This window comes from Lycorma delicatula, chromosome 2 (assembly GCF_047948215.1).
Source record: "Lycorma delicatula isolate Av1 chromosome 2, ASM4794821v1, whole genome shotgun sequence".
NCBI classification, from domain to species: domain Eukaryota; kingdom Metazoa; phylum Arthropoda; class Insecta; order Hemiptera; family Fulgoridae; genus Lycorma; species Lycorma delicatula.
In genome coordinates this window covers 140473164-140488281 of record NC_134456.1, presented here as the reverse complement: position 1 = coordinate 140488281, position 15118 = coordinate 140473164, and the positions used below count along the sequence as shown (strand labels likewise).

At 28.7% G+C, this 15118-nt stretch overlaps 1 protein-coding gene across 10 annotated transcripts in view; it reads right to left on the bottom strand.

Moving 5' to 3' along the window:
- The window catches only part of Piezo (piezo type mechanosensitive ion channel component), a 481248-nt gene that overhangs the window by 121493 nt on the left and 344637 nt on the right, over positions 1-15118 (bottom strand). For all 10 annotated transcript variants that reach the window (XM_075356335.1, XM_075356333.1, XM_075356336.1 and 7 more), the window contains 2 exons: positions 3830-3879; positions 1403-1479 (listed from right to left, as the gene is read on the bottom strand). In XM_075356335.1, the coding sequence (XP_075212450.1) occupies positions 1403-1479; positions 3830-3879 (127 nt within the window). The remainder of the gene's footprint in view (positions 1-1402; positions 1480-3829; positions 3880-15118) is intronic.

The window sequence follows — 15118 nt, the reverse complement described above, 5'->3', positions numbered from 1 at the left end:
CATGTAATTCTTTTAATGGTCTGCTTGGTTATAAAAATAATTTTTGTTATGTCTTTCGCTCCCAAACTTCTCTTATCGTTCCCAACCTTGCTGTTTCTTTCTCGCACTAACACTTGCACACTACCTGTTGTCATAAACACACACACTCTCTTCTGTCTACGGCCTAGTTTGTTTCCCCCTCTTCTCATCATGCCACCTTTTTCTTCAGGCCAGATCAGACTTCCACGATGTGTGGTTACCTGGGATTCGCTCTCGTTTCTCTCTCTCGTATAGTACAGGACAGATGTTCACGATGTGTGGTTGCCTGCGACTCGCTCTCGTTTCTCTCTCTCGTATAGTGTGGTTATACTTGTCGCCTTTGTTCATAAACGTTGGTTCAGTTACTACAAACCAGCCAAATTTATCGAAATTTATCTTTCCAAACTGGTTATTACAAATTTGTGATGCTCCATATTATTCAATTTCTAGTAACTGTTACCTCTGTATTTTCTGATACACCACTGTAGATTACGCCAAGGATAAACTAATACAATAAATAATACAAAAAATAATGTGTGATTAAGGTCATTGAATAACTATTATTAATAATATTCTGGTTCTTCAATAAAAATCTTTGTTTAAAAGTCAGTTGATCTTATACAATTTTTGGTTTAGCTTTATGCTTAGTTTATACGAATAAAACATGCAGAATAATATTAACGGCATGAAATTTGGATGTAATTGATTATATTGAAATTAACTCTTTTTTTACTGGAATATTATCGTGGCCTTTTTTCTATTACAAACTAGAAATGCAAGTTTTAATTATTTAATGATAAGTATGAAGATGTTCATAAATCAGAAAAGGCCAGTGTCAATGATAAGAATTATTGTAGTTCATTTTTCTAAGTTAATGACATTTGTTCATTGCTAATTTTTATTATTACAGAATATGTCAGTAATGCAACAGTTTTCCAGTTACACTATGTTTATTGATGTTATGTTTATAAGTATATGATTGTAAAAAAAGGTGATTTAAGTTCTTTTGTTTTCAGGCTTTGTTAAATTGCAGATTTTCACATTATTAGCCTATATGCAGTTTATTTATGTGATAAAAGTCCAATTCTTTTGTCAAGAACGAGCTATGTGTCATTTTATTTTGTTAATTTTACCCAACAGAGCATTTAGTCTTAACTATAAATAAAAATATCAATTTTTAACTGAGATAATATTAGTATTCAGGTTAATAAATACAAAAGTCTGCCTAAGATTATATTTTTAAAGAGCTATAATGAATTATAAGTGAATGGATAGCTTATTTAGTAGCTTACTGAAAATTATAACACTAACTTTCTACCAACACCCTGAACAAAAAAATTACTTCAACTGTAAAATTACAACAAACTATTCTAATTTTTCTTACCTGATTTCTGAGAGTCAGGTGGAAGTGATTCAGCACCTCTACCATCTTTATCTTCATCTTTTTTTTCTAATCTCCTTCTGTAACAAGTAAAAGACTAATAAGAATTTGTATTAGAAAATAATCGGGTTTATATACAGAGTAATTCAAAATGATAAGACTCAATTTAGTAACTCTGTATTCAAAATTAAGAACTAATGATAAATGTAAAGTAAATTACATCTGATAATATTCACAATTAGGTTTACAATTACAATTCATAAATGTTCAATGTGGCCTCCTCTGGTTACACAGTACATATCTAAGTGGCAGCTGAACTTGTCCCACTAAGTTCACCATAGCTGTGATATGGTTCCACAGATCAGCCAGGTTTATTGGTAGAAGTGGTATGTAAACTGCATCTTTCACAAATCCCGACTAGAAAAAATTACATGGAGTGAGATCAAGTGATCATGGAAGCTAGAACCAAAGAACCAGGTCTTCATTCCCGATGCGTTCTATCCAATGTTGAGATATATTCATTCAGATGTTATATATGCCAATGAGATGGAGCCCTGTTGAAAAATGAAGTCTTGTGAATCTTCAGTTAGTTGAGGGAAAAGCTAGTTTTCCAGCATGACCTAGTACATTATCCCAGTAACCGTGTTTCACAAAAAAGAATGGTCCATAAACCTTTGTTTGCGATAGGATGCAAAACACATTGTGTGTGTCTCTCATGTTGGAGTGTGTAAAGGGGATTGGATGGTGAACATTGTGTCTTCACTTTTCATTGCTAAAAATTAATGTAGAAGAAAAGTGTCACCCTCCACGTTTTCAACTATTTGATCACAAAATTCAACACACTTTGATTTGTCACATCCAAGAAAAGCCTTGAAAAGTTGTAGGCGGTATGGCTTGAAAAGTAAACAATGCCTCACAACACACCAGACAGTTGGTTGGGGTATTCCCAAGTTTTCTGCTTGCTCTATGGATTGACTTTCTTTGGCATTGTACAAAACTTTCTTCAATTCGTCTCATGTCTCTGCCACAAGTAGTTGGCCCATGCTCTTGCCTTTTCAGAGACATCCTATGTGTTCAAACTGGTGAAAACAACTCCTGTTCTTCCTTATTGAAGGGTAAATGATAAATCAAGACAAAATGCACGCTGCACTGCAGTTGATGACTGAGATTTGCCATAAGCCAGAACACAAAAACCTAGTGTTTTCACACACTATAGCCATCTCACTCATAATTGACACTTAATGGCGGCACAAGCACTCTAATGGTCATTTACGTGACTACATGCATTCTAGATTTATTCAAAACTTTCAGACTTATTCTCTGAAATATTACGTAGATCAGTCAGATGCAATGTATAGTTCAGGAAATATACAGTAACTAAATTAATTTCACCATTTAGAATTGCCCTGTATGAGTATTAATTATTTCTTCATATCATAACCATAAATTAATACTATATCATATTTGAAAAAAAGGTAAACCGGATTCACCAGTAATAATAAAATAGATATTGGTTAAAAATGATGGAGTTTTCTAGACCTTGCATTCTGCACTAGGAATCCATTATAATGAGAAGCAAATTTTGATAGTAAAAAAAAATTACGTTTTCAGAAACTTAAGTATAATTGAATGTTATCTGTTGTAGTAATGTTTTTAATTATTAGATTTTAATTAACATTTCACAAGAACTTATCTATTAAAAAGTAACTTTAAGTTCAGTAGTCATCATGAAAAATAGCTTTTCTTTAGTTATATTCCATGTACCACAGGTGGAAACAACAGATAAATATTAAAATTAAAAAATACGACTTGCAAAAAAAAGCATTGCTGACAAGCACTGCTCTTTTTTTTCTCCATTACTACAATCTCCACTACTACATTTATATTTATATATATTTATTGTTTATAGGCTATACACTCCCGGTAACATAATGATTCTAACACGAGGTCATACCTCTAAATTGGTTCAGCTGTAGAGCTGCTATGGTGGAACAAATATATACATACTTAGATACAACATAAATATATTACACTCCTTTTTTGAGCAGGCATGTAAAAAATTACAATTGTGTACTACATTAAACCTTGCTGTCTCAAATAATTTAAAAAATCCTATAAGAATTGCACCACATTACAAATACAAAGTATATCTTTTTTTTTGTGGTAGCACTATTTTAATGTTCTAATTAAATTAATGGATGATAAAAAAAAATAGTGTTTAAGTATATCTAAAGTAGAGTCTATTATTTAACTGCTTTTTTACTTTTCCTAATGATTGATTTTTATGTGGTAACCATTAAAAAAAAAAATATTTGCACAGATATATGGTGACCATTTACACAAATTCATGTTTACAAGCTTTCTGTTAATAATTTTTTAAACTTCTATTAAACTTTAATAAAATATGTTGAATAAAAATTTTACTTTTACCTTTCTTCACCTTCCAATCCTTCAGTGCTTGGACCAGGTTGAGATTCAGCCTGTAAGCATGCCACATTCACAAATATTAATAGTAATAATGAGTTTCAATCAGGTTTATATATAATTATAATTAACAGTATTTGTAGCAATTCAAAAACAAACATTAAGATCTTTTTTTTCAATTAAAACAAGTACAGAATTTCTGATTGAAATTCAGTATTTATAACTATTGTAATTATGTACCATAATTATATTGTGTATTAATAATATTACAATTGTACTGTACAGTTTGTATTAATCATTTATTTATATGACAACAGTAATATTTAAAAACAAAAGTTTTACTTGCCAAGTTTTTGAATTATAATGATTCCAAGCTACATAACTCTGAAACTTATGCCTACACTACAAATAAAACTAAGGAATCACTAAATAAAGGAAGCTTAGTTTGAACTCTTATTAAATTATAGAATCCTTTAATGCTAATTTACACTAATGGTCTTCAGTGTAGATTAAAGCTATTGTAATTTTAATGGTAGGTACATATACCTGAATAACTGGGTAGATGTTGACTGTTACTTCAATAAAACCTTTTATAAACAAATATTAATTTTTACCAAACTTAAAAAACCTTGTTCCAATCTTGTAATCTCTTACAAATTGTTATACCATTGTTACTGACAATATTATCAGATTTATTATTTCCAAAATTCAATGAAAAGAGATAATATGATTGGAGTTTCTTTTATCCAACGTTTACAAACATATGATTACATGTTAAATACCATTTTTTTTATTATTTAATAATACAATGTTTACTAGAAGGAAAACTGACACAGTTGTATGAAACAGCTGGAAATAAACAGCTTTGTAAATTATACTAAAAAAGGACTGCAAAATTTTGCAGTAATATGTAATATATTTGCAGAAAACAATTTTATAACTTCACAAACTTATAAAAACTCTTCACTTTGGTAAAAAGATAAATTAATATTACAAATTTATATATTTATCTGTTTAAAAAGCAGTTAGTGTGCGAGATGCTGCAGTTTTTATTAATAATTCCTTATAATTCATAACAGAGTTAACATATTACTTTAATTAAAACATGCAGTTAGATGAAAAAAAGCACAATAAAGTAATACAACCTGAAACCAAACTTCAAAATATAAAGTTAATTGTAAAAGTAGGAACTTTTATAGAAAATGATTCTAAAACATAAGAAAAAGACTGAAATAATTAAGGTTGTAATGTAATTAATTACATTACTTACAATGGTCAAATTACATTACTTACTTCAGCCTTTTTCATGTAAACGTATGTAATAGGAAATATTATGCTGTGCGAGGAATATTAAGAAGCAGTTTAATAAGTTTAGATGAGTTTAGTTAAATGTGTTCTTCTCCAGGAGTTTTTATCTTAAAAATGTATAGTGTACTGATAAAGGAGATAACAATATGTTATCAAAATTCAGAATGAATAGTTATTCTTTTAGTTGAAACAGGCAAATCAAAATACTGGAACAAATTTATTTGTCATTTATTATATACTTGGTTATAAATTACGTCATATCTTATGTAGTGCAATGATTTTTAGAATGTCAAAAGCTAATAATATGTATTAGGGTGTAAAGTTTTACAAAAAAAATCAATTATTTTATTCTGATATTATTGATAAAACAGAATGAGAATAAACTGTAGCTACAGAGGTTTCAAATTGTTGCCAACAAATATATATAAATTTTGTTTAACATATTTATTCTAAGTAAATATGTTTTATTCTGATATGCAAAATGTTAGAAAGAATATTTCATGATTTTCAAGAAAACAATAAATTTAAATACTGTAAAGTACTCCTATAAAAATAGAAAACAACATGTTAAAAAAAATATTGTGACAAGAATGTGGATGCATCAGGAACAATAAAAGAGGTGGATCAAAAAATAAGTTACAACCTTACAGTGAATCAAAAAATAAGTTACACTCTTACGGTGTTCTTGAACTGAAAGGGATATATTAATGTCTTGTGGTAGAAGGACTGGTTATGTTGTCTTCAAGCTCCACCAGCAGCAATTCTTTACAACATTCAGTACGTGTGTAGTGTTCTTGTGGGCAAAAAATTACAATTGTAAAATTCAACACCAAATTGTTGAGGTATATGGTGAGAATGGAATCCTCATAACCACAAAATGGTGCCAAATGTTCAGAAATGGAAGAACAAATTTAAGTGACAAACTGCATGCTGGGCGTCCCTTAATTGCAAACACGACAGGCAATGCGGAACACGTGAATGAAATGATCTTGAGTAACCAGCGCATTAAAATCAGAGAGATTGCAAGTGAACTTAACATCAGTTATGGTAGTGTGTTTGCGATTATTCATGGTCAGCTTGGTTACCATAAGATGTGTGCACGATGGGTGCCACATCTGTTGACTGACAACCACAAACATCAATGTTTTGAATCTGCTCTTTCTTTTCTTTAGCATTATTCCAAGACTGATCCACAGTTTTTGAAACAAATCATCACAGGGGATGAGAGCTGGGTGCTTCATTACATTTCTAAGATTAAACAAGCATCACATGAATGGAGATAAAAATTCACCACAGCCAAAAAAAGTGAAAACATCCCCACGTGTTTGAAAGGTTATGCTGACAATCTTTTTTGATTCTGAGGGAGTTGTTTACAGTGAATTTATGCCCCAAGCAACAACAATCAATGCCAAATATTACTGTGAGCCACTAAAGATCGAAGACCCAGAAGATTGAGCAACGGGGGTCGTTTTTCTTCACGACAATGGTACTTCTCATTCAGCTCATGTGACAAAGGAGTTACTGCAAAAATTCAAATGGGAAGTGTGGTCTCATCCGACTTACAGCCCTGACCTAGCATCTTGCGACTACCACCTGTTTGGTCCTCTCAAGGGAGACCTGGGATGGGAGTGTTTCACTAATGATGAACTGAAGGAAGCAGTCCTTACATGGTTGAAGGAAATTGGACAAAATTTTTACGAGTGGAATTGAAAAACTTGGTGATTATGTCGGAAAATAAATAAAAATATGTATTTTTGTTCAATAAAAAAAAAAAATTGTCTTATAAATACGTGTTTGTTTCGTAGAGAGGGTGTAACTTACTTTCTGATCATACCTCATACAAGAAGAAACTGCTCCCATGTTGTGCTTGGTTTGAGAGGTCTAATAATCTTTAACATCAGTTAAAGAAGTTCATTATGATGTATTGTGGCTTAATAAAAATTAAACATTTCTTTTGTGTTTATTTACAAAATTACCAATAATTTCTACATACATCTGTACTTTACTGAGCATAAAACTGACACAATGACAAGTATAACAAAACATTGTTTTTCTGTTAATATGTAGTACAGAATAAAATTGAAACATATTAATACAAATAAGGACAATGACAAGAAATAATAGTTAATAGTACAAACCCATTAATCCAGACGTTGATAGTTCAAACATTCAGTTAAATTAAATTTGTAATAATCATTTTAATAGTCACAGAAATTAAAGGGAAAAGGAAATGCTATTTTTTGAACAACATAGACCTAATTTAATTATTTAAATTCAATTCTTTGGTTGGCTACAATGTATTATCAGAAAGTAAATTTTACATTGCTGCTGTAACGTAATTAATTCACTGGTGAACTTGGGGGGGCCAGTTTAATCTTTAGTGAGAATTCATTAATTAAAAGTTATGTTAAACTTTTTAAAAATAAACTAATAAATGAAAAAATAATTAGGTTAACAAATAATAAAAATACTTGATATTAAAAATAACTTTTATTAATCGGATTTTTGTTGATATGGATTAAATACTTTTCATCAAGTCTGGATTACTGAGTTTCTATATAAGGTATTTAATTATTATACATGTTAATGCTTGTTGGTGGATGAATATTTTTTAAATAAGACTGGATTAAATCTTAAGTATAAAATATATTATTATAATACAGTAGTTCTAAGCTAATTTACATCACAGAAAGCTACACCCACAGTATATTACATTCTGCTATACAGGTTAAATAATATAGAATTTAATGAGTATGTAGACAACGTAACCTAGATCTAATATCTTACATAATAAAACAAGAGTGCAATGAAATATTTAAAAAAAAAAAAAACACAAATGTCTTATTACACTATCTCTTTCCTGATATGAAAAGTTTTGGTAATACAAAATTAATATAGAGGTATCCCATAAGGAAACAAACATTCATCAGGAATGCATTCTACAGATGAAAATAAGGAAAAAATTCATACAGATATAGATTTGAAGAAGTTTTGTTTGGGTATGGCTGCTGAAAGATATTATTTCCACAAACCTGGCATGAATACCATTTATGGAGTAAATGTTATGGATTTATGTGCGATCTGACTTGAAGAATTTAAAACATTAGGTCCGAGATCTGTATCTCCATTATTATCCACAATCTTTTTTTAATATAATTCAATAAATAAGTATTTACTGTTTTTTTTGTTTTTTTTTACGTTAGTGTAAATAAACTGTTTACTTAAAAATAACTTAAAAACTTAGTAATAATTTTTTTATAGAATTTAACTTTGGGCAACCTGATGTTAAGTAAATAAAGAAATAAACATTTAAAAAATAAACTTTTATAAAAAAGGAAACAATTCAAAATAATTTAATTCAGCATACCATAAAGCAGTGTTCTAATGTTCTCCATGAATGGTCATGCAAAACCAGGAATGTGTATGCAAGCCACAACATCTAAGAAATACCTATTAATATCACAGATGTTCTAAAAAGCTTAATTACTTGCACATTGAAAGTTTTGTTAATTCTTCTCTTGGATTAAGTTTTATTTCATAAAATGCTTCTTTACGGGTCAATCAGAAAGAGTAATCAAGAAAATTTACATCAGGGAATCTTGGAGGCCAATTAGATTTGGTGCTGTCTAATTCAATGAGAAAAATGTAAAGGTGCACTATCAGATTGAGAAAAAAAAGAAGGTTTTTATGAAATGATATGATTTCTAAAATAATTAGCAACTCATTTTTTTTTAAATTTCCAATTAATTGTTCCCAAACTATAACAACCATACATTAACAAACAAAAACTGGTTTTGAAAATTTGATTGTATTACACGTAAATTTTCAGTAGACCACTTGGAATTGAATTACTTATTCCATTTCTAGTAAAAATATTCACTGGTGAATAAAACAGAATTTTAAATATTTTTATTTTCTTGGACCGACTTATAGAGTTTTGCACAAAGTATAATTTAGTAATTGCCAACACCCAATTTAAAAATCATAATAGAAGAATATACACTTGGAAAAAGCCAGGCGATACTGCAAGGTATCAGATAGATTATATCATGGTTAAGCAAAGATTTAGAACTCAACTCGTTGACTGCAAAACTTACCCTGGAGCAGACATTGATAGCGACCATAATTTGGTGATAATGAAATGTAGATTGGGGTTTAAAAACCTGAAGCAAAAGGTCTATGCAGGTGAGGAAGCAGTTGATAGATTATACAAACTGGTGTGTAATGTTTATGGAAAAAGGTGAAGTTCCGTCATACTTCAAAAAAAGTGTTATAGTCATGATACCAAAGAAAGCAGGGGCACATAAATGTGAAGAATACAGAATAATTAGTTTAACTGGTCATGCATCAAAAATTTTAACTCGAATTCTATACAGAAGAATTGAGAGGAGAGTAGAAGAAGTGTTAGGAGAAGACCAATTTGGTTTCAGGAAAAGTATAGGGACAAGGGAAGCAATTTTAGGCCTCAGATTAATAATAGAAGGAAGATTAAAGAAAAATAAACCAACATACTTGGCATTTATAGACCTAGAAAAGGCATTCAATAACGTAGACTGGAATAAAATGTTCAGCATTTTAAAAAAATGAGTGTTCAAATACAGAGATATAAGAACAATTGCTAGCATTTATAGGAACCAAACAGCAACAGTAACAATTGAAGAACATAAGAAAGAAGCCGTAATAAGTAAGGGAGTCCGACAAGGATGTTCCCTATCTCCGTTACTTTTTAATCTTTACATGGAACTAGCAGTTAATGATGTTAAAGAACAATTTAGATTCGGAGTAACAGTACAAGGAGAAAAGATAAAGATGCTATGATTTGCTGATGATAATAGTAATTCTAGCTGAGAGTAAAAAGCATTTAGAAGAAACAATAAATGGCATGGATGAAGTCCTACGCAAAAACTATCGCATGAAAATAAACAAGAACAAAACAAAAGTAATGAAATGTAGTAGAAATAACAAAGATGGACCACTGAATGTGAAAATAGGAGGAGAAAAGATTACGGAAGTAGAAGAATTTTGTTATTTGGGAAGTAGAATTACTAAAGATGAACAAAGCAGGAGCAATATAAAATGCCGAATAGCACAGGCGAAACAAGCCTTGAGTCAGAAATATAATTTGTTTACATCAAAAATTAATTTAAATGTCAGGAAAAGATTTTTGAAAGTATATGTTTGGAGTGTCGCTTTATATGGAAGTGAAACTTGGACAATCGGAGTATCTGAGAAGAAAAGATTAGAAGCTTTTGAAATGTGGTGCTATAGGAGAATGTTAAAAATCAGATGGGTGGATAAAGTGACAAATGAAGAGGTGTTGCGGCAAATAGATGAAGAAAGAAGCATTTGGAAAAATATAGTTAAAAGAAGAGACAGACTTATAGGCCACATATTAAGGCATCCGGGAATAGTTGCTTTAATATTGGAAGGACAGGTAGAAGGAAAAAATTGTGTAGGCAGGCCACGTTTGGAATATGTAAAACAAATTGTTAGGGACGTAGGATGTAGGGGGTATACCGAAATGAAACGACTAGCACTAGATAGGGAATCTTGGAGAGCTGCATCAACCAGTCAAATGACTGAAGACAAAAAAAAAAGGACCAATGGCACAAGTCTGTTTTTATCTCAATCACTAGTTGGAGGTACTGGATAGTTTGCAAACAAAAAAGGAGAAAATTTCTCCTTGTTTATGTTCTCTATATTCTAGTATGTAGCATATCTGTTCAAAGTAAATTATTATAGTGTTTGGTTAAGAACTGTGTTGTAATATTTAAATAATATTTTCTTATACAGCAGTAGGATATTCTACACGGCACACAATAGAGTAAGAGACTGTTGAAAACTAACTTTTAGATCATACATTGTTAAAAATATTTTGGAATTAACAACTTTTCAGTTTGAAAATCTTTATTCATATTTATTTCTTGCAGCCCAGGAATTTCCATTACAAAAACAATTAGTGAAAATAATACTTTCATATTATTCATTTGAAAATGGATATGATGCTCTAAAATTGTGTTGTACATAAAAGTATAAATAACATTTTCATACAGCAGCAGTTCTTCATGATAAGTGAATAGGTTATTGCATTATGAATGAAATTAATTATTTAAAGATGTTATTTTATTTCAATTATTAGATACTGAAGAGGTATTACTGATTGTAGAATTACTGCCAATGCAAAATTATTATTAATGTAGGAAAAAGCTACCTAAATAAAATAAATACAAACAGTAATTATTATTAATATTATTTTCTTGATTTTTCAAAATTAATAACTACATAATATAAAGCAAATAACTGAAAATTATACTATACTGCAAGTAATAATTAAATTGTTTGTATGCAATATATTCCTGGAAAATTCTTATAGAATAATATATCCCATTCCTTTGTTCTATTTATCAAAATTATTTTAAAAGGTATATTTGTTTTTTTATTTACACCAATTTTTGAAAGTTAAATTCTCTAAAAACTATACAGTTTGTAAATTGTTGGTAATTAAAAGGTGTAATTACTTCTACGATAAAAATGTTAGCTGATTATTGTTTACATTCTTTCACAAAACAGTGCAGATAATAATGGAGGTATCGCTTTTAAATCCAATTAAAGATATTTTTTAAGTCAAATTAAATTTAAAATGGCATAAATTTTCCCTGTAATTGTCTTATTAACAGATTCAATACAGTATTAATTTACATTTGTAGAAAAGATGAAGAAAAAATCTTTCAGCAGACATAACTGGAAAACATTTTCAGAAATGTTTGAATGTTGAAGAAAAAAGTAATTTATTTTCACCATTTAATACCTTCCTATAGCATCTTGGTTTCTTCATTCACATTCTATGTATTTTATAATAGCATTTCAGATAAAAAAATAAAATATTGAATTTTTGAAGATCAGTATATTAAAAGAGCTGATCATTAATTATTAATCACAACATAATAACTACTCATGAATGGTTTTTAAATTTGTGTATTCCAACTTTGACTATCTTATACTGCTGAAATTATGGTCTATCCTAACACTTAGTAGTATGAAATAAAATATTAAAATTAATTGATAATATTACTTGTATAACCAGATTGATCAAAGTTTTTTAGAGCCATCTGCAAACCATGACTTAATAATCATATTAGTATTAATAATAACAATAATAAAAACAAAAATAATATACTGCAGTACCTATTAAATATTTTGTAAAAAAAAACCTCTACTTTATTTAGTTTAGTTGGTTATTTTGTAAAAATAAACTTCTGTTACAATATACTATTCTACTAATTACTTTTAATGAGTATTATTTACTTTCATGAAATAATTAAAAATAATGTGTAACATATTTATAAATTTTTTATGAATTCAAACAAGAATAAATAATAATAAATAGATGAAAATTTTAATTTAAAAAATGTTTCATACATATGTATAACAAACGTTATACATGAACTATATTTTGAGGGTGTCCAGAATCCAGGCCACTACACATTGATTACATGACTGCTGATAAATAACACTAAATAGTAATATTTGATCGGTAGTAGTTTCAAAGAAGAAATATTTACTACAAAAAAAAAAAATTATTTACAAACTTAAACATTGATTATATTTATTTTATTATAATAAAATATTGTACAGATATAATACAAGTTTCATAGTGTTTTATTTATAAAACATTTTATTTACAGAAGTTATATAAACATATAAAACACACATGTGTGCATGCATGCATGCGCACACACACACACACACACACACACACACAAACTATATAAAATACATATACAGAACAATCTGAAAGCAAGACATCCCAAAATAAGATAAAATTAATAAGGTAATAGTAATTTTTTTTTTAGAAAAAGATCATTTGTCACAAAAATATGCTAGCTACTTTTTTCCTATATTGCTGATACCCATCCCTATAAATTAAAGACAAGCTGAAAAATAATCTTTAAATCACAAAAAAAGAATTGCTATCTGAGTAGTTATTTGGTTTTAAATAAATATACCTAATTTATTGATTATATAGTAACAAACAATGTTCAAAAATTTTTCTTTTTAAATCTAATGAAAAAGATTGTTATACTTTTTGTTCCTTATAATAAGAAGTGCATCAACTCTTAACAATACTCTCTTTTTCTATTTTAGCCTCCAGAATCACTGTAAGTTATTACATAAGAGGATGAATAAGGATGATATGTATGAATGTAAATGTACTGTAGTCTTGTACAGTCTCAGGTTGACCATTCCTGAGAATGAATTGAAATTCAACCATCAAAGGCTACTGGTATCCACGATCTAGTATTCAAATCTGTATAAAAGTAACTGCCTTTACTAGGATTTGAACCTTAGAACTCTTGACTTTGAAATCAGCTGATTTACAATAAGTTCACCACTAGACAAAGCAGATGAGTGCTTAACAATAATATGAAGACTTTGTTTGTCTTAGTTTTCCCTGAGATTGCCTCAAACTTTCTTGTACGGAGGTATTTCAGGTTTTTGTTTGGAAGAACTGAGATAACATACATAGTTGCTACTATAATAATATATATATTGAATTATTATATATGAAAAAAAAAAGACCTATTAGTATCTATGAGGAACATGATTAATGATATCTCCAGTCAATACAATTTTATTTAATAACAAATTTCATTTTCTTTGCAATAAAAAAAAATGTGTGGAGTTCATTCAAAATACTAAAGCCAGACTGATAAAATATAGGAAAAAAGTAAAATTCACAATCAAGAAATAGCTTTTTACATAAAACTCTGAGTAAGGATTGGCTGAAAGCAATTTTAAACTACTGCTGCTTCCTGAAATGTTTTTATTCTATTTACCACAAAAAATGATGGCAACTAATAGGATAAAGCAACCTAGAAATTTCTAGTCTCAGTTTCCCATGAGTAGTAGAACAGAAAATACATCATAACACAAATACTGCATAAAGTTTCAATGAATAAACATGCAGAAGGAAATAGCTATTTCCAATATTAATATCGAAAAAAAACAAAAAATATAAAGTGCATTATAAAAATCCAGTAACAATGAACAAAAAGAAAAATATGATTTTAACAGTGTCAACAGTTCAGATTTACAGCAGATTCAGCTACGAATTTTCAGTATTTATAAACATCATTCCAAACATTAGGAAATAATTCTACACATCATAATTAAGAAAAAAAATCTTCAGTGAAAGAGATATATAAATACTTGGTTTTCTGTGTCAATCTAAATATTTTTTTTTTTATTAATAAAATAGTAGTAATAGAAATAAATTCTCATGTAGATAAATTTAGTATACCCATTTTATGTACCAATTAATAGTGTACTAAAAATAAAACATACTTTTTAAAATTTTCAAACTTGTGAGCATTTGAAATCGTCATGCCAAGTTTCTTGAAAATTAACTATTTTATAAAAAAAGGAAATTATTTAAGAAATACTTTACAAAAATTAATACCTCATTTAATATGGTAGGTCAAATAATAGCAGAGATATTAACTTTTTACTAAGTAAATACTTTCTATTGTTTCATTACATTTTGTTTAAAGTAAGGTGGCAATAGATATTTTCTTTTTTGTTTAGGCCATTTACAGGCCATGTTAAGATAATCTGTTCCAGCACTTTTTTCATGTTTTGAGTCATATAATTTGATTCATTTCCTGTCTTCTTTCTTTGGTTCAGTTATTTCCATACCATCTTCTTTTTATATTTTTTGAGATTCATAATTATACATTAACTTTCTAATGAGATCTCCCTGTTTAAAAACATTTTTTTCTTAATTGCTTCAATAGGTTTTTATTTAGTAAAAAATAATATTTCAATTACTATTTGACTTTATAAATGAGGTATTGGTTTCTTAAAAATGTAAAGGTTATGTGCAAAATTTGAACATCAAATTTGAATTCAATAGCTAACCTAGGTGAGAAATTGTTAATTAAACAAAGAACAAACAGACAGAAAGTCAAGATGGAAACGTAAGCATTT